Source organism: Haliotis asinina, chromosome 3, assembly GCF_037392515.1.
Source record: "Haliotis asinina isolate JCU_RB_2024 chromosome 3, JCU_Hal_asi_v2, whole genome shotgun sequence".
Taxonomy (NCBI): Eukaryota; Metazoa; Mollusca; class Gastropoda; order Lepetellida; family Haliotidae; genus Haliotis; species Haliotis asinina.
The window spans coordinates 87,041,398-87,067,794 of record NC_090282.1 but is presented as its reverse complement, the minus strand read 5'-3'; the positions used below and the strand labels follow the sequence as shown (position 1 = coordinate 87,067,794).

General features: G+C 40.9%; 1 protein-coding gene across 2 annotated transcripts; it reads left to right on the top strand.

Moving 5' to 3' along the window:
- Positions 1-561: 561 nt before the first annotated feature.
- On the top strand, positions 562-25,923 carry LOC137277179 (uncharacterized). 2 transcript variants are annotated; one of them, XM_067808854.1, is made up of 12 exons: positions 562-1,062; positions 1,153-1,222; positions 1,679-2,465; positions 3,754-3,851; positions 4,597-4,812; positions 5,196-5,283; positions 5,977-6,098; positions 7,243-7,348; positions 15,605-15,786; positions 16,261-18,690; positions 25,026-25,125; positions 25,501-25,726. In XM_067808854.1, the coding sequence occupies exons 3-12, from the start codon at positions 1,701-1,703 to the stop codon at positions 25,663-25,665; spliced, it is 4,272 nt and encodes a 1,423-aa protein (XP_067664955.1). In that variant the 5' UTR covers positions 562-1,062; positions 1,153-1,222; positions 1,679-1,700; the 3' UTR covers positions 25,666-25,726. The 2 variants fall into 2 exon arrangements, with proteins under 2 accessions (XP_067664955.1, XP_067664956.1); XM_067808855.1 differs by lacking the exon at positions 1,153-1,222 and having other exon boundaries at positions 685-1,062; positions 25,501-25,923.
- The last annotated feature ends 474 nt before the right edge of the window (positions 25,924-26,397 follow it).

Here is a 26,397-nt window from a genome sequence, read left to right as displayed (position 1 = left end):
TATTAAAGTCTGATTTGTAATTCATTTAAAAGAACCCCAAACTTCATATCACTAATCATCTTTACCATGAAGGCACGATGATACACAATCATAAGACAATGTACCTTTTGGGGGAGACCAGTGTCTACTACCATCAGATGCTCGCAAAAGTAAATATTGAATCTGATTTTCAAAACGTCTAAATATGATAAAACCAGCTGCACGCACTACATTAAACGTCATGTTGTGATCATACTCCTGAAGCATCGTGCTGAACGCGCTGATGAAGTAAAACAATTACGTGCAACTTCCAACACTGCGGTTTATTTGCAACATATTAAGTAAACACTTTCGTCATTGCATGGAGCTTTCAGACACTAACCTGACATATTCGTAGAGAAATATAACAATGTCAGAAGTGTGTATTTCTTATTATTGACATATATCTTACTTTTCAATAAAACTAATTTTTATACAATGTTAAAGACAACATACATGTAACATTTATATTGAAGTCACCTGTTTATCATTATTTAAAATAACATTAGTGTCAACAGTCGTTACGGTAATAGTATGTAAGACCAGTTCAATAAGTCTGTATTTTTAAATAAGATATAGTATATCGTGTATAAGTTGATAATTCCTCGAATGGCTGTCAACGTGTAAACATGTTTGTAGTTTTTACAAACATCTCGTTTAGACGTTATCACCATCGGCGCGGAATTCAAAATGGCGGCTTGATTTGTAAACAAACTTACAGTTCCGATATTAAACTTCATATTTTATCATTTTTTGCAGTAGGAGGATACGTTTCAGACATTATAAAGTGTGCCCATTGTCGCTTTATAATAAATCGCCGAGACATTCTAAGGCGTGCTTCTTGAATCGTAAGGGAAAACATATAGGGTTTTGGTCCAATGGCTGCAGGCTAAAATGGCAAGCCTGAACATGAATATCACTACACACTGTTCGATCATTCATTGTGTATTGTTAACTTCCCGTAGAAGATGGCCGGAGACATGTACAACACATGACTTCTGTAACATGACTACCAACGGTGATACACCTAAAACATAACCAAAGGTGATTGTTCTAGCAGTTCCAACTTCTGGATGTCATTGCAGTCAGTTATTTTAAGTTTTAATGAATATAAAAACTTTGGCATCCTTCCAGGTCCATATCTACAGGAAGTTGCCTCGAATGATGTGTATGTCATCCGTATTAATAACAACTGACACTGAAGGCAGGTCACATTGATTATTTCCCTGTTCTGTTTTTTTTTTTACCATGAGAACTATAGTGTATTGTATCTTATTGTTTTTTGTCCCATAAGTGACTAATATATGCTGTTGTTAGTACATACACTTATTTCTTGTAGTTTCCAACTCTTTTTGTTATACTATTGGTAAGATGAATTAAAAAATAACATGATGTTTTGGAATTATTTAATGTTTGAACTTCTGTCAAATACTGTTGTGTCAAAATTAAAGAAATCTGCACAAATGCTTCACACTATCTGCAGTTTGGCACAAGCACAAAATGATGACAACAGGAAGAATATACATTGGCCAAACATTTACATAAAGACAACTGTATGTTTGAAGGCACAAAGTTTAACATAATATGTTGAGTGTTGATAGTATAATGCAGCTTACAATTCCTCTGGATAGTATTTGAAATACATTACTATCATTTTCAGAAACCAAACTTTCAAGATCAAAATGGGAACTTTATATGAGTGTCTTCGAGAAGCAAGATTGGAGAAATATTATCCAACTTTTCGTGCTAATGGAATAACACGTTCAGAGACTTTGTCAAGATTGAGTCTACATGATTGCACAGTAATGGGAATAACTTCAGTAGATGATAGACGTCGCATGACAGAGCTAATAAACATAATAAAATCTGTTCATAATGCAAGTAGAACACAAATATCTGATGCACAACCTGCAAGTAATATGTCCCGGAAAATGTCACAAACCAGGAGGGTGAGTAGAAGTCCCAATCCCACATCAGGACAAAGTGGTGTATCCAGAGGCCTGGAGGCAACAAGAGATGTCAGAGTGATGGACAGAACACCAAACTTTTCTGCTGCATCCTATGTTGATATGTTACAGTTACTGACAGAATCAAGTTCTGATGAATCTAGTGATGATGCAGTTCAATCAGATGAACAGAATATTCCACGTCATGTAGCAAGACCTAGCACAATTTCAAAGCAAACTCGGGGACAGGTAGAGAGAATCAAGCATGCAGGGTATAACTATGGTGTTCCTAAAGGAACACTAAGGACTAAGTCTAAACAAGCATCATCAACACCATCAAGAGGTGTGGAGGATAGGATTCGTGTTTGTGTGAGGAAAAGACCTGTATCACACAGAGAGGAGCGACATGGAGATGATGACATAGTGCATGCTGAGGGGACAAATTCTGTTGTTGTAAATGAACCGAAGCAGGCAGTTGATCTAACAGCCTTCACTTTACAGGTAAATGAATTTTTTTTATGAGGAGTATCAAAAAACAATTTATTCAGAAAGTTATTTACTCTTTATTGTGCAGCAGATAAAGTGGACTGTTAATACAGTGATTTAAAAACCAGGCATGTTCATAATTCAGAGGTTTTGAAAATATAGAGAGAGTAATCAAATGTTGTCACATCATTTTCATGACCTTATTAACAAGGGAATTTCCGAGTAGATGAAAACATTCCTGTGTCAGTTTTGAAGTCATTCAGGCCAAAGTTAAAATGAATATTGATACAAGAAGAATTCCTGAAGTTAGATAAATATGATTCTTGTGCAACCAGTGACTTGGAGTGAGGATGAGCATCATATTCTGAATGTTTATAGATATATGGATGCCATTTCTGTTAAAACATATCATGTGACTGCAGATAAGCTGATCTCATACATCCTAACTGCCTCCTGTAAACCAGACCAGCAATCAATGATCAGTCCTTGGTAGTAGAATATCAGTGAAAATCTATTGAATTACTGTAGTTAGTCCTGTTTTTGCACTATCTCATAACAAATAATTTCCAGTGTATTACTGAAATTTGGTTTGTGACCTAGTTGAATAATTTCACTCCAAATTTCATTCAGGTCAACAAATTTATATCAATTGTGACAAAATGTCCCGCTAAGGATTATACCTCCTAATTTACCTCATTTCAGTCTTGCATGACTAGATACTGATATCATTAACTTGCATGTAAAACTGTGTGATGAAATCATTACTAACAGCCTGGAACAACCAGATAGCACCAAACCCATATGTTAAAAACAGTGTAAGTATGTACAAGCATGCTGTAGCCTTTCTTAGTAATCAGTGTTCAGGGAATTTGTTATGCAAAGACTTCAAACACCTATAAGATACAGTGCACAAATGGGAATTCCCCCAAAACTGTATTCCTTGGTGTTAATACATTCTAATTTTAAGAAACCATTTAAACTGAAGAGATGAAAGTTTGCAACTATACAGAATTCTTTCAAACCACACAGCGCTGATATTTCATTCTATGTATTTCATTGGTTAGGGTACAAATGGCCATCCATCTGACATGCTATATTTTGGTATGTTGAGTTAAATTCTTTGAGCAAGCCACAAACTTCATTGTTTTGAATCATGGTTTGCCATGATTTGTCAACATGACACCAATTCTTGTAGCCGTGCCCAGAGAGGTAAGTGTCTGACAATCCAACCCTTGGCATTAAACCAAACTCATGTTCTCTTGATGAGTTTTGTAAAATATTTCTGCTTTTGTTTCTGTTCCAGCATGAATTTTTCTTTGATGAAGTATTTGATGAAAACTGTTCCAATGAAGATGTATATGTTCGAGCTGCAAGACCTTTAATCAACAGTGTATTTAATAAGTAAGATGAACCTTGTTTTCTTTAATTACTTTTCAAAGCGAACAGATACACATAAACCTTGTTGGACTAATTGTGGGTAAATAACTGTTCTTCACTCATTTCTCATCAGCCATGTTGATGCTGTCATTACTGTCTCTTTCAAAGTATTTCTGAAAATGTGTTCATCAAAATGGTGTCAAACACAAGCATGATTTTTCAGGGTTCACATCTATAACACAAACTAAAGAGTGTTTTGGAATCTATTTGACAAGTTGAGATACAATTAATGATGCTCTTCTTTGTTATCAAATTAAGCATGCTAATCAAACGTGACAGAACTACAGAAATTATTGTCCGTATTGTAAATATTATCTTTCAGAAATGTGGAGTCTTTGACTTGAACAATACACAATACATATATTGAGTCAAATATCTTGCAACAATGTTTGATTGCATTCACACATAATAAAACCTTTACAGATTTGTTGAGACACCATGCAGTATTTTTACCAGCAAGCAGAGACTTGCATCGATGAACAGAATTTATTGTTAATAATTTCATAGGTCATTTGTTATTTGTTTGATTGAGTAATCACTTTCAAAACCTCATCTTTCACTATTTAGAATGTTCCATAAGGCCGGAGAAAAGTCAAGAAGACCTGAAAAAACATGATCACTTTATCAAAAACATTGTGGTCAGGAAAAGATTCTTAAGATTGTGTGGATTTCAGTATTAAAGATTATTCCGAACTTATTCTCCCAACAGTGGTAGTGCCACCTGTTTTGCCTATGGCCAGACTGGGGCAGGTAAGACTCACACCATGATGGGGAATGAGAATGTGCCTGGGTTATACCTGCTGGCTTCCAGAGACATTTTCTCCATCATTGAATCCAAGCAGTACGGGGATGGCCTCCATGTGTGGGTCAGCTTCTTTGAGATCTACTGTGGCCAGCTCTTTGACCTTCTCAACAGGAGGAACAGGTAACAGTTTGTGGCATTGTTAGCAGATGTGGGAGGGAAGAACTGGTGTTTTACCTTTGTTATCACTACTTGTTGCAGCCTACTTGGGGCAGCCTTGTGGTTAAACTGTTTGCTTGTAACCCCAAACACCCTATTACCCACACGGGTTCAGTGTGTGAAGCAGTTTTCTGGTGTCCCCACCTTGATACTGCTGGAATATTGCAAAATGGGGCATAGAAAAACATACGCATCACTAGATGTGATATTAAATGTACATGTTTGAAACATCAGTTTGATTCACACTATCATGTACTAATAGGTCTTAAAAATTGTGAGTGAATATTTGACCTCCTTTAGTTGTTACTCATGAACATGTTTGAAGTCTGGTCAATGTTTGTTTCTAGACTCCATGCACGTGAAGATGGCTCCAATCACGTGTGCATCGCAGGTCTAATGGAGACTGAAGTCAGTGATGTAGCAGGGCTTGTCAAGGTAGTTTGTAGTCCCTGAACCACATTATTCACCCTACTGCCTCAATTATCCTACAGTTCTAAAGCCATAAATGAATCAAGCCTTGATTTCCATCTCACTTGCGCTCCAGTTCAGTTTGTATTAGGTTTATTTATGTTACTATCAAAATTATGTATATTCACAGACAAAGCATTGTGCAGATTACTGTTGGCATATTACAAGTTGCCCATGTGATTCCCGACTGTCACCTATGTAACACGCAACTGTTGACAATGTGACTCCCATCTGTCACCCAAGTAACACGCAACTGTTGACAATGTGACTCCCAACTGTCACCCAAGTAACACGCAACTGTTGACAATGTGATTCCCAACTGTCACACATGTAACACACGACTGTGACTCCACCCAGCTTTAGACCATGTAACTCTCAACTGGTGACATCAATCCATTCATCCATCCACACTTACATACAAACACACATCCATCCATCCATCCGCACGCACGCACGCACGCACGCACGCACGCACGCACGCACGCACGCACGCACGCACGCACGCACGCACACGCATGCCTATGTGTTTGGTTAAGATGTGGATGAAGAATTTCAATATCACTTGCTGGCACTGGCAGCTGATGTAAGCTCCATTCAACTGTCAGAGGCTGTTGTTTCTGTTATCACAGTTATCCCTGATGTATGTCTGTTTTTCTACAGGTCCTTGACTACGGAAACTCTGTACGAAGTAAAGGTGCTACAGGGGTGAACCCCGACTCATCCCGCTCTCATGCCATCCTGCAGATGGAGGTCAGAGACACCACCGACCACAGGGTTGGCAGGTCAGACATACACACCTGGTAGAATGTGTTGCCATAGTTACACCAGAATCTCATGTTGTAATCTTGTACTTCATGTTGCCATAGTTATACAAGAATGTAATGCTGCATGCATGTAGATGTTGCCATAGTTACACCAGAATCTCATGTTGCAAGCATGTAGAAGATGTTGGCATAGTTGCACTAGAATCTCATGATGCAAGCATGTAAAAAATGCTGCCATAGTTACACCAGAATTTCATTTTACAAGCATGTAGTAGATGTTGTCATAGTTACACAAGAATTTCATTTTTCAAGTATGTACAAGATGTTGCCATATTTACACAAGAATTTCATTTTTCAAGTATGTACAAGATGTTGCCATAGTTACACAAGAATTTCATTTTTCAAGTATGTACAAGATGTTGCCATATTTACACAAGGATTTCATGTTGCATGCATATAGAATGCGTGGTCTTGGTCCACTAGAATTTCATGTAGCAAACAGTCTCTCAGTAGGATATTACAATGTACTGAAATAATTTTAATAAAAATAATTTAATAAGTATTTCCTAGACAGTATATACTTTAAAGTATATACTTTAAAATATTGTGACCCATGTACCTAGTCTCAGACATCATGGTATATCCACAATATCCAAGCCTTGTGTGTGTCATGGTGCATGTTTTTTTTTGATACCCGTGTTTTCAACATGTAGGTTATACCAAGATACATATGTAATAGAAGAGTGAGTGAGTGAGTTTAGTGTTACGCCCCACTCAGCAGTATTCCAGCTAAATGGTGGCGCTCTGTAAATAAGCAGACAATCCAGTGATCAACAACATGAGCATCGATCTGCACAATTGGGAACCAGTGATGTGTCAACCAAGTCAGCGAACTTGACCACCTGATCCTATTAGTCGCCTCTTACGACAAGCATAATTGCCTTTTATGTCAAGCATGTGTTGTTGAAGGCCTAATCTACCACCGGTCTTCACAGATCTGTAATAGAAAAGTCTCATGTATTATGACTGCTCATGATCATGGAGGCAGGTAGAAATTTGTCCGTTTCATTTTCTCTTCAATTTGTTCTAGTTATTGGGCTCTAATCTTTAAATCTATTGTGTTAATTTTACTTTAGAGAAACTTTTACTTTGTCTGCTAAAGGATATCTTTCATTGATCTGGCTGGGAGTGAGCGTGCTGCTGATGTGACAGACACAGACAGACAGACGCGTTTGGAGGGAGCCGAGATTAACCAGAGTCTGCTGGCTGTAAGTGAACTGATGTCTGTGGTGACAGAAACCTACCTGGCCTGAAAGTGTTGTATCATGTAACCAGTTGGTGACATCCGTGGCCACATAGTTTTGTTTTGTGTAGATATTTTATATCTGTATAGAACCTCAAAGGCACATCTTGTGACAAAGGGAACGGCTTAAAACAATTTTCAGCAGTGTATGGAATTATAAATTGTTGAAATAACAAGATACAGTGAGGGGGAACAGCCCCTTTGTCTCCATGCTCAGTACAATGGAAGTGAAGCCCATTGTGGTGACTGTCCTCCAACATCTCACTCCAGATTCAGGGCAGCTGTGATCTGATATGATATAGTTTGAATTATGTTGAATTGCTTTTGCTCAGAGTGACAATGTGGTGTTTATGTTCCAATCTAAATGCACATATTTCACTAAATAACATGACAGACTATGTCTCACCAACATCAGTAAGATATTACAACAAAAGATGAAGTAGAAGAAAAAAGCCTGAATATCAGAATTTTTCCTTATCCTGACTCATGCTTATTACACTTGTTTCCTCCCTCTGTGCGAATGAACAATACTTGAAATCCCATGAAGTTCCCTTTTCTTTGAAGGGGACATAAAATCACACATACCCACGAGTAGCCTCCCCATATAAGTTTTGTACCATTAACGGTCACATGACCGACCATGTTCGTCACTCTCTCCTCTATAGCCCTAGTGAATAGTCATGGAGGCAACAACACATATCCTTGGTATTTTTCATCCTTTATCCAAATTTCTGTTGTATATGGCTTTTGTTCTTTATATATACTACCCATCAAAAGTTTAGACTCACCCCAGTCAATACAGTATCTTTCTCCAATCAACTTTTCATATCCTAATTCCATAAAATCTTAAAGGATTTTTTTGACATTTTGTTTACATACGAATCAATGTCCCGTAAAAGAAACTTGAATAATTAAAATAATCACTATAATGAGTTCTATACAATAACAAACGTTTGGAAAAATTGTAATTTTCTATTGAAACTTTACACCAAAACGCATGTTTCAAAAGCATGGTACAAACCTATGCATTTGGTTGATTACAAGCATGATCCTCGTGCATTTGGTCTGTATAAAAGTTTTGGAGGGAACTTTGTGGTTACATTTCACTCCGATGCAACTATGGGTAGAGGAAGAAGTTTACGTATAGAAGAACGAAATCAGGGCCTGGCACTTTTGCAAGATGGATGATCACAACGAAATGTTGCTATTTCTAGGCTATTTCTAACCTCTCTATATGGTTCCAACAGACTAATTCGGTGGAGGACCACCCCCGATCTGGAAGGCCAAAAGTGATATCACAACAAGATGACTGTTACATCAGATTGATCGTTCTCAGGAACAGACATGTCACTGCCACTATGGTAAAGAATGCATTTAGTCATGCCACAGGACGTCGTGTATCTGTCTCAACAATACGTCGCCGATTACGTCACTATGGACTGTGCGCACTGCACAGCACGTCACCGTCATGCTCGATTGAACTGGACAAATGGACATTTGAGATGGGGTGCTTACTGAAGGTCACGTGATACTGAAGGTCACGTGATACTGATGGTCATGTGTGCTTTTACTGATGAATTGAGATTTAATCTGCACTTCAACGACGGTCGCATTCCTGTTTACAGACATCAGGGACAACGTTTTTGAGCATGATCATTTTGGAGGGGGCTCGGTAATGATGTGGGGTGGTATCACCATGAATGGCAGAACAGACTTAGTGGTAGTGAATGGGAATTTGACCGGACAGAGATATCGTGACGAGATACTCATTCCTATTGTTATTCCATTCCTGAGGACCATGCCAGGCAATGTCATTTTTCAGGATGATAATGCTAGGCCTCACAGAGCTTGCATTGTGACAGCTTGGTTACCATGGTGTTAATCGTATGGAATGACCAGCATTATCACCCGACCTGAACCCCATAGAGCATTGTGGGACATCCTTGGGCGTCGTGCTTACAACAGAGTTCCTTCCCCTGCTAACCTTGACCAGTTTCAGAATGCATTGCTACAGGAGTCGCAGAACATTCCGCAGAGACAAATTGGTCTGTTGGTATGTGGTATGCGACGTCGGTGCGATGCTTGTGTCGTAGCAGGAGGTGGACATACTCGATATTAATTTTTGACACTCACTTTCTCACAATAGTGATATTTGAGGTTCGAAACATGAACAATGACGAATGTTCAGCGTAATAGTGATTCCCGAATAATAAACTGAAATGATTGATGTTGTTATTAATTAGTATCATTAGCCAAATCCGTCATTTTGAAGTAAGATATCGTCTTAACAAAAAGTGCTATATACTTGTTCTTCCAGCGTTTGAGATCAGCAGCTGCGACAACGGGATCAGTGCATCACTCTACAGAGAACCTTCTATCAATGCAGAAATCTGGAACCAGAGATGGTAGCAACAACAACTCTTTGGAGACACTGCGAAAATGTGAAGAGATCTACATCATCAACCCCGCAGATGCATCATCAACCCCACAGATGCATCATCAACCCCACAGATGCATCATCAACCCCGCAGATGCATCATCAACCCCGCAGCAGTTTCAGCATACTCCGCCAAAACCTGTTTATGAAGCAATTCACGGAACAGATGTTTTTTATGGAACACTGCTTGGAAGAGAGAGCTGCTGAGAATACACACAAGTACCCTTGGATGGAGTGGATGGCATGCACGAATGCTCATGGTCTGGACTAAGAAACCTGGCGGATTCTACGACTGTCTGCTCAGCTGTAGCAGTCCATGAAGGAGAATTCACGCACCTACTGCACTCCCGCAGGAAGAATTTGAAGGTTTTTGTGTGCTTCTATTCAGTCGTCTATACACATGTTCACTCGTGTAACTCCGGAACAAGTTGAATAGTGAGGTTACAGACAAGACCAAGTGTTGATGAAGAAATCAGTGACAGCACAAGATTTCACAATGATCATTTGGCTGCAACACCATTGACGTAACATGTGGAATCTCATTTGTCCACGAGAGACAAAGCCCTGAGAAGAATGCGGTCACAGTTCTTGTGCCAGGAAGTCGTCTACAGATGTACACAACCCTTCCAACATGGAAAGACCTCTTCACAGGTCATAGAGGTCTTCTCCAGACAGCAGATTGAATGTTGTTTATCTGCAGACTTGCAGCAACAGATGACAGTTACTCCTGTGACAGCCAGCCAGCTATAAATAGACTTCATACTGATTACAGCTCGTTCTCAACAATTGTCAATTTGATGATGAAGAATGATGCATCTTCACTGCATATCGTCGAGATTCTGGTAACATCTTCATTACAGATGAAGCATGTACCTGTTTGGTATTACCTCACCTATACGACTGTCTACATGAATATTCAGCTGATTGGTGCATCTTGGCAGCAGTAAGTGTGGTGTAAACAGAATGGTATCATATTGCTGGAAGATTATCGATGAAGTCAGAGTTGGAACTGAAGAAAGTTCTGCATTTCTGGGAATAAGGTTCATCACAACACAGAATCATATTGTGGTCAATGAAGACTGCTGGGTCAAGATCCAAGCCGTGTTTCCAGAATCAGTCATCTCTCCATTACCACTACGAACATGGCAGTATCTCCTTGGTCTACTCCCTTCAGTGCAGGATATGACCACCAGAGGAAGACTACAGTTGTGCCTACTACAGCGGTTCCTGAGTACTCACCAACCCATGAAGGTCCAGGGTAGGACAGGCTTTCAGGAACCCATGCCTGCCATCAAATGCGACTATGCTTGTCGTAAGAGGCGACTAATGGGATGGCGTGGTCAGTCTTGCTTACTTGGCTGCCACATTTCATCAGTTCCCATTTGTGTAGATCGATGCTCATGCTGTTGATCACGGGGCTGTCCAGTCCAAATCTGATTATATACAGACCGCCACCATAAAGCTGGAATATATCGGTGGGTGGTGTAAAAGAAAACTCTCTCACTCACTGAATACTCACCTGAACAGTACCGAGCTGTTATTCCTGCCAGAAAGTCTACAGTCGCACCAGCTTGTTCACATCAATCAGTTGGCAATGAAAGTTGTAATCAACGCTGTAGTCAACATTGGTCGAGTGTACTGAGAAATGAAATGTGGATGGTATACACAGACAACTCTACAGTAGCATTCTACATAAAGAGACAAGGATCAACAAGATCGATAAGTCTACTAAAGCTCACCTTCCAGTTGTTCAACATCATTGACAACCTGAACATCTACATGAAGGCATGTCACATTCTTTGAGCACAGAATGTCATGGTAGACGCTGTATCTCATCCACTAAAACCATCTCCGACGAAATGGATGTAACACCCAGAGGTGTTTCAGCTTGTCATGCAGATATTAGACCACACTTAGAGCTGTTTGCAACAAGATTCAGTAAACAGACACCAAGATTCGTCTCTCCAGTGCTGCATTCGCTAGCATGTGCAACACAGTCTCTCAGCATGTCATGGGATGGACTAGACGCTTACGCATTTCCACCTCCAGTTCTACTGCCATAAGCAATCAGCAAATTCAAGCGACCAACATTGCTGCAACTCATACTGGCCACTGAGAGAATGGTTACCTGTCCTCATGCAAGAAATAGGAAGCCCATCCCTGAAACTACCAGAGTGGTCGGACTTACTCGTCCATATGCATACCAATCAAGCTCACGAAAATCCTTCATCGTTCCAGTGTCATGTATGGACCCTATCAAAACTTGCCTAAAGAAAAGTGGATACTCTGCCAGAGCAGCAAAGGCAGTAACCTTTGCTTTATGCAGATCAACTCGCACTTTTGTATGCGACAAGTGGAAGAGATCTGAGATATATGCATGGTGGACTTCACTGCATCAAAGGCCTCACATCCTCAAGCAGAGGAAAACTTATGTCATCTTAGACAAACTAGATAATTCAAAGGTTCAACACTATCAACCGACTTGTCCGCTTTCAGCACAAAATTATTGCCATAAAAACAGGCATAAAGCTGACAACAATGCCAGAACTACTAACTCTAGTTTGCTGTTTCAAGTTAGAAGACCAACAAAAGAAACTTGAGGCGTTGGCATGGGATCTTAACATTGTTTTGCAACCTCTCGCCAGTGATGCCTGTCAGCCTTTAGAACAGACATCCTTCAAATTATTAACACAGAACATGCTGTTTCTGTTTCTCAGCAACAACAGCTCAGATGTTGGAAATACATGCATTGGATTTTGGACGAACCTGATTTGACACAGGACAGCGTGATATCGTAGGACTTATTTGCCAGAGGAAGGTTGGAAGAACAGAATCGAAGTAGTGCCCCAATAGTTCCTAATAGGGGGGAATAGAGGACATATTAAAGACTGCCAGAGAATCCAGGAAGTGACCTGATCCACCACCGATTCCATCAGATTCTGTTAGCTTAACTCATTAAGGCCGAGAGACGCATATATGGGGCAAATTAACCACCTCCTCACAGCAAGTGACGTGTTTGTGGGGCAGGTAATTGGCAGTCTCTCACGGCGAGTGCCACACATATCCGTCAACAGAAAGCACCTCTTATTCAGTGAGAGACACATATGCGTGTTTCACTTTTTAAAATCACCTTGTACCTATTATGTCAATTAATGTAGTAATGCACTAATATTAGCTTTTTTTTCACGAGAGATGTTACCTTTTGAGTCACTAAGATGAAGTACTTGAAGGGTTTTGAAAGCAATTGATAACCATTATCGTAGGTCTATACAGTGTGTGACAAATGTCCCTGAAAAAGGGGATTATGATGTTTATGCAGAGGTAAGCGTCTGGTACTCATCATGGGTAATGGATACTAAAATACTTCTTATGCACATTGATTGAATTAAATGTGATGGATTAGAGGTTGCTGAAGATTATATTTTCTTCAACATCCTAATAAATAGGAAACTATATACAAAGTTTCAAGGACATACAAAGTATACATACACGGACATATATACAATAAAATAGTTTGAACTGAAATAATGAAACATAATGTATAAACACAAATAATTATACAGCCAAGCTCGAATAGATTAGACATGAATTAACTTACTAACTTAAAGCTTACTGAAGTGTAACTAGTTATTTTCCATAATCAGTAGTTGATAATGTTACCTAATTGAATATAATGTGATGAGTTGGGCCTTTGCATCGAATATATAAATATACATGTCAGTGTTGTTGCAACAATGAAAACTTTTACTATTCTTGTCACAAAACACAGTAAGTTGGTAATTCAAAAACTTCTTAGAGGTATACAGAGGTAACATCATGTAAACCATACAAGGGTATTTCAAGCATTTTTGTTCAAGCTGTTGACAGTTTCATGTTGATTTGAATTGCCACTTTTCTATGCAGTTTGCAGGGGCATTGTGTGAAGCATTCGTATTTGATCTCTGTAATCATCAAATCTGGTGTAATTACTCAGTCTCTATTGATCCACTGTCAGTAAAAGCTGGACAGTATATCAGTCATATTATCGATACATGCACGTATAATCATTCAGTCAGATTACAGTAATGAGATAATTGAACAAATTTTTCAACCTTAAAATAACAGCCTCCGGCAGAATGCATATGTAGTTACATCCTTGTTCAGTGGTTTGTCCATGACGTGTAAAATAAACAGATGCGCTGTTATATCATTGGACAACTTGCTTTGTGCAATGTTTATGTATACATGCACGTTTCTAATCACATGAACCTCATTTGCATTCAGTATACAGGCATGCCCATGTTCATAAATATTTGGTGGGATTCAACTGCAAGGTTATTCAATATAATAATTCAGTATTGTGTAACTTGGTGAGTTCTGTAATGCCTGTACTTGAGTTTAGGCATTCATTCGTATCAAAGTGTTGCCAAAGTGTCTACCTATTCCTATTTGTCTTACGTGTATAATTCACACATCATTACCGGTATGTATGTTTACAATACATAACTATAACATGATAGCTAGGGTTGAGAAAGCCAAAACACAATAACCCGACTGGTCAACAACATAACCAATAATCAATCTGTATCTAAGCTTTTGGGTGAAGAAACATGCTCTCCAGAAATTTCGTCCATGCTCCATCACCTGTCCTTTCCTCTGTGACAGGTATCTCATGATATGATTGGTCATAGATAACAAGTGACCAGCCACTACAATGAACAGTTGAGATACCGAACCTTCTTTTCGGGAAATTTGGTGACACATTGTCACATGACTGTTTGTTTTATGTCTGTGCAAGGAATATGTAGTATACATTTTGTATATGTTTGTTTGTATGTTGATGTATGTTTTATGCATGAAATCTGTATCGAACTGCCAAGCTATGAATGTGCTCTATGTTAATCACAGATAGGTGTAATAGTATTTTCATCAAAATAATACATACACTAGGAATCTATAGGGAAAAACGCTAATTTTGTAGAAGGTTATATTGTATGTTAGTAAATTCTTCTTTACAATAAGTCATTGTCATAGATCTTTTGAAAAATTAAATCCTCACACAATGATATGAGAGAGAATTTGTTTAGCTATGCCTCATCTCTTACATACCAAGAATGCATGCATATATTGATAAAATATAAATGTTCAAGCCACCAAGGGTCTACAAGAGAAACTTGCAATAAAATTACATGAATGCAGAAAGACATAATATGTATTGACACCTGTTTTCTTTCAACATATATCTTTATGACTCAATTAAACAATCAGGAGTTGTCTGTACAACTAGACAGTTTCCTGTCATCCCCAAAGCCTATCAGGGAAATCAGGCATGATTAATGCTAATTAGTCTTGGCCCAGCAAGTCGGGCAATCAGCGAAGTGGTTCTCGGACTTCATGAATTAATAAGCATGAGTCAGGATAAGGAAAAATATGTAATTTTCAGAATAAAATTGATATTTTATACTTATCCTGACTGATGATGTCAAGCCCTCGAAACCTCCCCATTTATTGCATGCTGGATTTCCATGAAAATTCATGTGTCAGGCAATATTCATAGAGAATGACGAGCAAGACTGGTCAGGTAACTGATAAGAGTGTCAGACTATAAGGGGAGGCTGCTCATGGGCGAGTGTGATTTTACACCCTCCTGAAAAAAGGAACTTTAAGTGATTTCAATTGTGCCACAATCATTCGCATAGAGGTGGGGAGGAGAGTGAGGAGAAAAGCATAATAAGCATGAGTCAGTATAAAGTGTAAAATATCAATTTTATTCAGAAAATCACATGTACACCAATTTTCTTCCAGTTGAAAGAATGCATACGGTCGATTGACCAGTCAAGTCGTCACAAACCATTCCGTCAGAGCAAGCTCACCCACATTCTGAAGGACTCATTTGTTGGGAACTCTCGGACCTGTATGATAGCCAATATCTCGCCCACAATGTCTGCTTGTGAGAATACACTGAACACACTGAGATATGCAGACAGGTAACCATGGCCTTGGTGCAGTAAGCATTGTCACTTACCTAGTGTCAGAAATATCTCACCATTCATAGAGTCATATGATGGTATATCTGTTACAGAGGGGTATTAGCTATGAATATTCATAATGGCATTTTGTATGAATATCATTTTGTGAGGAATCTTCTTTGTACATTAACAAATTCCAGCAGTAAGTAAACAGACCAACTGAAACTGAGTAACAGGGACACAGGTTTCATGGTACTATGAGTGTAGACACTCCTCACAACTATGTCAGTTGCTGTTTTTGAGAATATAGTCAAGTTAACTCAAGGTATGACAAAAATACTGAACATATCACAAAACCAGTATTAAATCCCACAAGAGTAACAACAACTGACTGGTGTTCCATCTGCAGTAGATTGTCCAGCTGTAGAAAGGAAATCTGTCTTCATCCTTATGGTAAAGGAAATCTGTCTTCATTCTTATGGTAATTTTCAGAGTAAAGGAACTGAAGCGGGATGGTTCTCGAGGCACAACCAGCAGTCAGGCAGAGAACTTGCTCATGAACATTCCAATATCAGCACCATCAGTCTTTCATCCATCCAATATCCTCTCCTGCTCTACCCCAATGCGACCAGTCACACGGCACACAGCTCAGCGGCCTCAGGATGACAATATATTGGACCCAACAGATTCCCCTGTCCGTGGACACTTTCCGCAGAAGAAAAATACCAAATCAAAAACACACAACATTGCCCAAAGTTCCTCTGCGCCAAAAGAATCAGTTTCTGGAACACATGATGTATCTCCATCGAGGAGGAGAATCTCGAGACCCCACCAAGAACCTTCACCAGCGCGGGATCATGTCTTAAGACAGAACATCCCACCTCGCCAATTGGTGCCCCCTCAGCAAACTTCTTCTCCGAGTGGGTCAGACAAAACAGACTCGGAATCTTGTAACATAACACTGCCACGGAACAACAATCTCCCCCAGCCAAACATTCCAGTGGCCCAGTCAACAGACACAGAGTTTGACTTCCCAACATCTGATTTTAATGTGCCAGAAGAACTAAATGATCTCAATAAAACTGTAGAGAAAAAACATGATCCCCCCAAAAGTGTGGGAGATACTGGTCATGGGATGAACAAGACTCAAGGAGTGTCACAGGGACTTCCCAAATCAGCAGGTCGAATGCTTCCGGAGACTCCCATGGTAAGTAAAATACAGAGATCGCAGAGCACTGACTTAGCACAGCAGCAAGACAGGTTTCCAGACCAAGGTCAGCATTTGATGAGACAAATCCCCAGAAGTAACTCACCTGCGACCAGACGACCTCACTCTGCTGCTGCTGTGACGGGGGCAGAGGCAGCAGGGGGAGCAATGCTGCCACTCCCTACTCCATCAGTGTCTACACCAGTGCCATACGCTGCTGTTCCAACAATAACACCTTTGGTGGAGAGTATTGAAGATGACCAATTGTTTGACAACCCTGCTGAACGGGTAAGACAGCCTATTGTTAGATCTGACTCTGTGTCTATAGCAAGTCCTCAGACAAAGAATGGCTTAAGCAGGTTGAATGGTGGCAATCAGCTGAGCGTGATTCCTGCAGTGTTGCCAGCATCCAGCAGTGACCTCAGCTTCACCCAGAGGGCCCCTGTGCAGCCTCCAGCCGACATGCAGGGCATCCTACTCACGCCACGGACTGTTGACACTGTCCCAAGTCAGCAGCCACATGAACCACACCTCCCTGTGTTAGATGTCAGTGAAATTCCTGAACCTAATCCTGTCCCTCCACCTCATAGCATTCCTCATCACAGAGATGGAAGTCCAAAAGATGATTCACCCAGATCCGATCTTCCACTTCGTTCCTCTCCTGCCAGAGAGCGACGGACAAGACATGCCTCCCATTCCTCACAGTCCAGTGACGACTCATCCATGGAAGGAGTAAGGACATCCCAGTCTGACTCTGCTCAAGGTCCTTACAAGGTCAGGTCAAGGAGCAAAAGTAAAATAACTGATCTGAGAAAAGAAAAGAGTGACCCAATGATAGCTCTTCACATGCAGACAAAGAAACAAACGCTCCCCAACCCTGATGACTTCCACAAGTATCTCTCCAGGGGAAACACCCCCAAGGCTGGGCAGACGGCTTCTAGTCCGATGTCAGTTCCACTTTCAAAACTCTCCTCTCCTGAAGCAGGTCCAAGGCAGCCAGTGATGAACATCCTTACTGAGTCTGAGCACACAGAGGTAAAATCAGGACGAGGTAGTCAGGATCTGCGTAGATCACCAGTCACCTTTGACAAACATGCTGCTGGTGATGGTAAATCAAGTGTTAAGTCAAAGAGTAGGATGTCTGTGGCTGATGTGTTAAAGACAACCAGTAGAGGAGAAAGAGCAAAGTCACCAAAAGATTCAACACAATCACATGGGGTGAGTTCAGGTAACCAGAAACAGAGGTCATCATATGCTGTACAGAATGACAATAACTCATACACTGATAATCGACAACCTCACTTCAGACAGGACAGCGTCTCTATGTCCTCCAAGAGTGACTCATCCCATCAAAGTTCCTTCAACTCAGAGCTCCTTGGCAAGAACATTCAGACTACAACAGGGAACTTTGCTCTGCGGAACAGTGATTCTCCAACCGGAGCCAAATCATCCAGTTCTGTTATTGTAACGGAGAAGTTAACAGTGGGAGCAGTCTTCTCCCCGATCCACCCTCAGCCTATCACCAGTCATGCAGTTATCAAAACCATTTGCCCGACCAGCCCTGTGGCAGAGGTGGTTCAGCCCAAACCTGTCACACCCATGTTGCCACCACCAGTTGCAGCTTCAGTAGCAGGGTCTGTGACGGGCTCTGTTGCCTTGGAGAGACAGAGCATCACGTCTCAAGGAATACCACTGGATGACAAAAATGACCCAAGGTAAGAAATAAACTTCATCATGAAATTGTCTGGTATTCCAATTGTTCCACAGTGATCTCACATAAGTAGCTTTCTAAAATAAGTGACAAGCATGGCAATTGAATTATTTCCTTCATTTCCTCTCCTCAATGAATATCCTATTTTATTGTCTTTCAGAAAGACAGCTCTTTCATTCATTACTAATGAAAGTACTGTTTTTTCATACCGGTATGCAAGTTGGTGTAAATATTTGATTTAGAAATAATGCCAGTCCTAGGGTGCAGTGCAGACTTAATCATTTACTGGCTCCACACATACAAGAACAGCCCTTGTAGTCTGAGACTCCTCTAGTCCACTCTTCTTATTTTAGCATTAGACTCCGGCTAGTGTTCATGACTGCAATCTTTGAAAGTGTCCTTACAAACAATGCATCGTCAAGATTATGCTCAATTTTCTTATTTTTCCTTATCCTGACTCATGTTTATTATTCTTGTCTCCTTCCATCCGAACATAGTGGAACACTTGAATCCTTTGAAGTTCCCTTCATTAAAGCGGACATGAAATCATTACTCACCCACAAGTACCCTCCCTTGAGTCAGTGCATTTTGGCACAAACAGTCACATTACATGCCATGTTCTTCACTCTCTCCTTTCTCGTCCTAGAGGACGGACGTGAGGGCACCAGGATCCAAATATGGCACATATTGTTTACTAATTTCTGCCTTATAATCAACTAAATTACAGCTGTATTTGGTTTTTGATCCATATATTTATATTATTTGGCAAAATTACTACCAAAGTGTACATAATTTATTTGCCTGTTTAACTTGTATTCATTGTTGCATGTTTCATAACATTTGATGAAAACTTATTTGCATAGCAAATATTGGTTGTTTGCGGTTTACCCACATTTGTATTGTCTTTCTTGCACTGACGTTTGCTCTATCAGCTCATGTTGTATCCTTGGTAAAAATGTAACTATTCAGCAGTTCAGTAGTTATATATTTGCTGACCTTTAGCGTGTATGGCTCTCGGGGGCAGTCATCTGATGCAGTGGCGTCTACAGTCTCCAGTCAGAAGAGTTACCATCATCTAAGACTAAGAAGCACAAGTCTGCATCGGCACTTGGGAAGAAGAAATTGTCATCTTTGAAGAGTTTGTTAAGTTCTTCACAGAAGTTGAGGTCCTTCTCTTTGAAGATTCTCCCGCCACATGAAGCAGACGTTTTTGACTAACCCACTATCCTCCTTCCAGAGGTTCCAGTCACAGTTGACCTGTTACGATGGCTAGTGCAACAGCAACAGTTTCTACTCCGACGCAGGACTTGGGTCAACCCCTACAGCTGTCACAAACACGAGGTTTGTCATTCCATTCATATCAACCACAAAGTTCTGCACAGAGCTTCGACCTGGGCATGTCTATGCTGCAATTTACAGAGAACATAATGCAGCCATCAGTTCTCTCCAGTCCGATGTCCACAATTACGTCGGCACAACTGGACCAAGATTGCAGTAGTCATGGGACCTGGCACAAAGATGCTACGGGGGGACAGCCGATCAGAACCTCATCATCAAGATGATGAAGACCTGCACAGTAACCAACATACCAGTATCCAGTCCATGCCTGTGTCGTAGGACAGCAGAAGTTTACAGTCTACCTGTGAGTAAGAATAGACCACCTCCAGATGGCGCAGTCGTAGAGACTCCCCATGTAGACGTGGTACAAGTCATCGTAGACATGGACCTTCATCGGTGTCGGACTTTGAGGATCATCATAACTCTGTGCACAGGAATCATTGGCAGGACTACTCACTACTCACTGGTTATCAGAATTGCTCACCTACTGATGATTTGAAATTAGAATCACCCTCCAAGGAATCTAATGATGCACATACTTATAAGATGATTGACAAGGATTTTGACAAGGACTGCTGATTGAACTTATATCTAGAGTTCCGAAGAATCTACGCACGTTCGATAAAGCAACTAAATATCAGGGTCAGCATATACCGATGTTCAACCAAAGAAGTTTTCCCTGCACCGCATGGAACAGTTTACCAAGGCTCCTGATGAAGACGAAGCTTATATCAGAGTCTGACATCAGGTCTACATTGGATACAACTACCTGACGTTCGTTTTATGGACTTGCGCGATCTAGAGCCATCAACGAACCCTGATCTCACGATTCAAGGACCCAACCTTCGAGGAAGATTGGATGATCTTGTCTGCATTGATGACTCAAAAGAACGATCAGATGTTTATCTTGGAGCACTTGGTGTTGACTTCTGATGGACTAAGCCTTTTGAGGAGGCAAGGTTTACTTTAGGCCTGTACTTGGAGCGAAAACTACACCAAGCCTTTACTCAGAACTCCCTGGGTGGCCTCAACTTTATTTGACAAAGTTGCATGGAATGTTCAGAGTTGTAATGATGATAAAATCTATTGACACATATGCCAACGTGATATGTCAAACGTCTCAATGTTACTCAGCTAAATCCAAGTTTTCCGGGTACAGAAGGCCAGGAAAAGAAATTTTCTACCTTCAAAGGCGGAAGAGGTTCTTTACGTCGCTCTACAGGGTATAAGAGGACCACCACAGGATGAGACTATTCCCCTAGGGGTGCCAAGGGTTCCAAATGCTGAAGGTCAGGTTTGGAGTGACTGGCACCTTCCACCCCCAGCCATTCTCGTAGAACCGTCGACAGTGGGTTGATGTCTCCAGCAGTACCGGGAAAATTGAGGGGTACTCCAGGAGAACTATGTGTCTCAAGTTCTGCGCAGAGGATACTAGATAGTGTTGAGAGCCACTCCACCACTGACCAGAGCTGATGGTGTTCAACTATGCAGCTGACCAGATGGAAAACCTGTGCAACGCCATCACAACTCTTCATGCAAAAAAAGCTGTTGAGGAGCTGGACCAAACTCACCTCACACCAAGATTTTATTCCCCAATTTTCCTAGTTCCCAAGAAAAATGTAAAACTGGTACATCTAGCAAATTACCTCACAAGCATAGACCTTCAAGATGCATATCTGCACATACCGGTACAACAAGAATCATGAACATATCTACGATTCCTGTTCAAGAGGCGTCACTTTCAGTGGAGCGTCCTACCGTTTGGAATATCGTTGGTCCCCTGGTTGTTTACTCCAGTGACCAAACCTGTCATGCTTTCTACCTAGATGATGGGATTCAAATACATCAAGAGACTGAGACTACAACTAGATTTCACCAGTTAGGATGGCTTGTAAATAGGAAGTTATCCATGTAGGAACTAGAACTATCGCATGATCTCTAATTCTTAGGGATATGATTCAGCACAGCTCAACATCAGATATTTGTCCAGGAAGATGTTGGAACAAAATGCAAGACATGATAGTGCAAGCAATACTCTCTGCTGACACTGCACAGTTGGCAGTGTTTACTTGATCTACTGATGTCAGCCCAAGACATGACTTGCAGGGGGAGATTACAGTTGTCAACAATCACCTGAACAACACTGACCTGTTTGTTATACCAGATTATCTCAAGACATATCTCCTTTGGTGGACACACAGAGACAATGTCTGCAGGGGAACTTACCTAATAGAGCCAGACTGAATAGAGCTGTTCCAACTTAGTCCAAGGATGGGATCTCATCCTTGACAATGAAGTAGCCTTGGGGAAGCTTTACACATCAGTCTCCTAGCGATGAAAGCAGTGATCAATGCAATACAACACTGGGCAAGTCGTCTTGGGAACGTGAAACTCAGAGGTCACACAGACAACTCCACAGTAGCATTCTATGTAATCAAACAAGGGTCAGCAAGGTCACCAAGTATGTTACAACTCAACATTTCACCTGTACAACATCATCGACAAGCTGAACATGTTTATGAAAGCATGCCACATTCCAGGGGCAAAGAATGTCACACCAGACGCTTTATTTCCACCACTGCAGCCAACAGAATGGCTGCTACTTCCAGAGACATTTCGGCTTATAATACAATAATTAGGATGCACAATAATAGATCTGTTTGCGACCAAGTTCACCAAACAGATACAGACATTTATGTTACCAGTATCAGATCCACAAGCCTGGGCAACAGATGCTCTCAGCATATCATGGGAGGGACTGAACACATACGCGTTTCCACCTCCAGTACTAATATCTCAAGTATTACAGAAAATCTAGCAGACAAGGTGCCCACAAATGATTTTGGTAGCACCCTACTGGCCAGTAAGGGTGTAGTTTCCCGAACCTCCTACAAGATTTCAAAATCCTGCCTTATAACTACCAGAATGAACAAATCTGCTTATTCATCCACACACCAACCAAGCGCATGGAAACCCATCAATATTCCAACTACACACATGGAACGTATTAAGACTTGTCTAAAGAAATGAGGATATTCTGCCAGAACGACAAAGGATGTCAATTTTGCCCTATGCACATCTACTCAGACACTTTACTATGAGAAGTGGAAGAGATCTGACACATATGCAAGGCAGAAAGAATTTACTGCAAGTAAAGCATCTCATCCTCAAGTGGCTGACTATTTGTGTCATTTAGACACACAAGACACCAAAAAGGCTCAACGTTACCAACGTACCTAGCAGCACTCAGTACAGTCATCACTATGAAGACTGGCATAAAGTTAACTAAAGTACCAGAACTACTGGCATAACCACATTCTTTATAGTTGGAAGACAAAAACAAAAGAGATTCAAGGATCTCAACACTGTACTACAACATCTTACAAGCGACGCTTACGAGCCTCTAGATCGGACATCCTTGGACATGCTAACACAGAAAACACTGTTTTTGGTTGCCCTAGCAACAGCCACCCGCATGTCAGAAATACATGCGCTGGATTATGCGTGAACATGCTTTGACAAAACAGTACATCGAGATAGCGTGCACCTTGGGCTGAGATGGGATTTTATTGCTAGTAATCAATTGCCAGGACAACCTGACAGACAATTTCAAATCCCAGCTCTGTCTACAGTACTCAGTCCAAACGACATGCAAGATTTATCCTTGTGTCCCATCGGTGTATTGAAAATCTACCTGCAACGGAGAGAAACAAGGAGACAAAAATTCAAGCGCCTATTTATCCTGATATCAACTGAAACACCGACAGAAATGTCAAGGAATACTATATTGGTATGGATGACAACCGTTATTTTACAAGCATATGAAATATCAGGCATTGTGTCACCACAAGCCTCCATCCCACTCGAAGTATGAGCCATAGTCTCTACACTTGCTTTACATGGGAATTGCTCGATAACAACTATAATGGAGAGCTGCTTTGGGAAATCCGAATCGGTGTTTGCCAACCACTACCTCAGAGATATTGCCACCGCAGATGTTTCTGTCATCCACCAGTACAGTCCACTAGTTGTAGCACAACAACTAACAGCTCCTAAAAGGCACTGAGAAAATCTCATCCTTTTTTGTCACATGACTAGTCGATGGCAATGCACTCCATGGAGTAAAATGGTTGAGAGTCCATGCGCACATATCAGAACAGGCAAGCATGAGTGATTACATCCCTGTACTTGAATGCAGTGCTTGTGCTTGAAGAAGGGATTGCATCTTCACTTGACACATGTGTCAATCAATGAAGTTGGTATAAGATAACTAGTAGGACACTAGTATATCTAAAAACCACAGAACGATGTCATAAGTAAACTTCTGGAAAAGGTTTTTGACAATTGTGGTCCTCCTAAGATATAAGAATGAAAGCTGAAAGTGTGCAAATCAACAGTGGCATTGCAAGTTCCCAAGGGGTTTACAGGACGTGAAATACATTACAATCAGAGAATCCAGGATGTGGCATGACCCACCACCGATTCAGTCGGATTCTGTCAAGCATAATATTTAATAAGCATGAGTCAGAATAAGGAAAAATATGTTATTTTCTGATTAAAATTGATATTATATACTTATCCTGATTCTCATCCTCCCCTCTCATGACACTCTGAATTTCCCTGCAAATCCAGGAGCTGGGCAAGCATTCAGACAGAGTGAAGCGCAGGGCATGTCATGTGACTGTTTGCATGTCAAAATGCATGGGCTCAAGGAATGAAGGTATTTTCAAGGCATTCAAGTGTTCCACTATGTTCGGATAGAAGGAGACAAGCATAATAAGTCAGAGTCAGGATAGGTATAAAATCTCAATCTTAATCAGAAAATTATATATTTGTCTATGCTCTTCTTTAGGCAGCAGCCTGTCAGTGTACTGTTTCCCCACACTTCCTATTCCAATGACTAGTTCGTTTGTAAGTCTAGTTGTCATTTACCTGTAACCTGATATGTCTGTTATGTGTAATTCATGCTATTTATCAGTAATACTGATACCTTGTTTGCAGGAGCTGCCTCGTCATGTCCCATGAAGACCAGCTGGCTTCAGTTACCTCCCTTTGTAAGCAGGAGATGAAACTACTTCTGAGTGCGAAGTCTGGACATCGGGTAAATACCAGTAACAATGAACATGTATAATCACCTTTACACCATGTCTGCATGACTGATTGGCCATGTGGAGAGCTTGCCAGGTGTCAAAGAGCAGATAATTGAGGGATGTTAAAATGTCTGAATGAATGTACTAACATCAGTCTCAAAATTAGGTGTTCAAGTGTTGATGTGCTACCTTCTGCCATGATGCACTGTTTATGGTCACCATTACAGACAAGAAATCAGTCACTGTACATGTTTTACTGGCACTGTTTCTCCATTGGACTACACAGAGACGGTCTTGTCATTGAAGTATCTGTGTCAGGATGTCCGCTGATGCCAGGGTTACTCCAGATGAGGCCAGGTTCACTGTCACACCAAATATTGTTTCAGAGTTTCGAGGACTATCTGAGGAAGCTGGGAGATATTCTTAGTCACAAGATGTCGGTGATGCAGCAGCTACAGACCCAGATCTCGGACTACTGCAGAGCACACGGCATCCAGCAGAGATCTGTCAGTCAGTCCTCCACATCCACCATTAGGTCACACCAGCTGTAGTCAGCTGCTTGCTACATCCCTGTAGTACTACAGCTTACATGGAGGAGCTGATATTGTGCAAGTAGCCTCTAGACTTGACGTGGTCATGTTTCAGTTAAAGAATAGGAATTTCCACTATCAGGACCATCACCTCAGTGACTGATCAGTCTTATCCTTGTATCAACACTGGTGGACAGATAAAAGTTGCCGTTATGACAGGTAGTTGAAATCTGTGATGATTCCCCTGTACAAAGTCAGTGATATATACTCCCTAGTGCTGGACACCATCATCTCAGCAGTATTCTCCTTCACAATCCATGCCATCACTCCCAGGTCAGTGACGGTCCTTTCCTCACACCAGTTTTGACCTTCTGATGATAACTTACAACCCTTCCTGGTGACCTGGCCTTGTGTGGAGTATAACATTCAGGCAGAAGGGTCAGCTACATAGCCAAGTGTTACCTAGTATTACATTCTGGCAGAAGGGTCAGCTACATTGCCAAGTGTTACCTAGTATTACATTCAGGCAGAAGGGTCAGCTACATAGCCAAGTGTTACCTAGTATTACATTCAGGCAGAAGGGTCAACTACATTGCCAAGTGTTACCTAGTAGTACATTCAGGCAGAAGGGTCAGCTACATTGCCAAGTGTTACCTAGTATTACATTCAGGCAGAAGGGTCAGCTACATAGCCAAGTGTTACCTAGTATTACATTCTGGCAGAAGGGTCAGCTACATAGCCAAGTGTTACCTA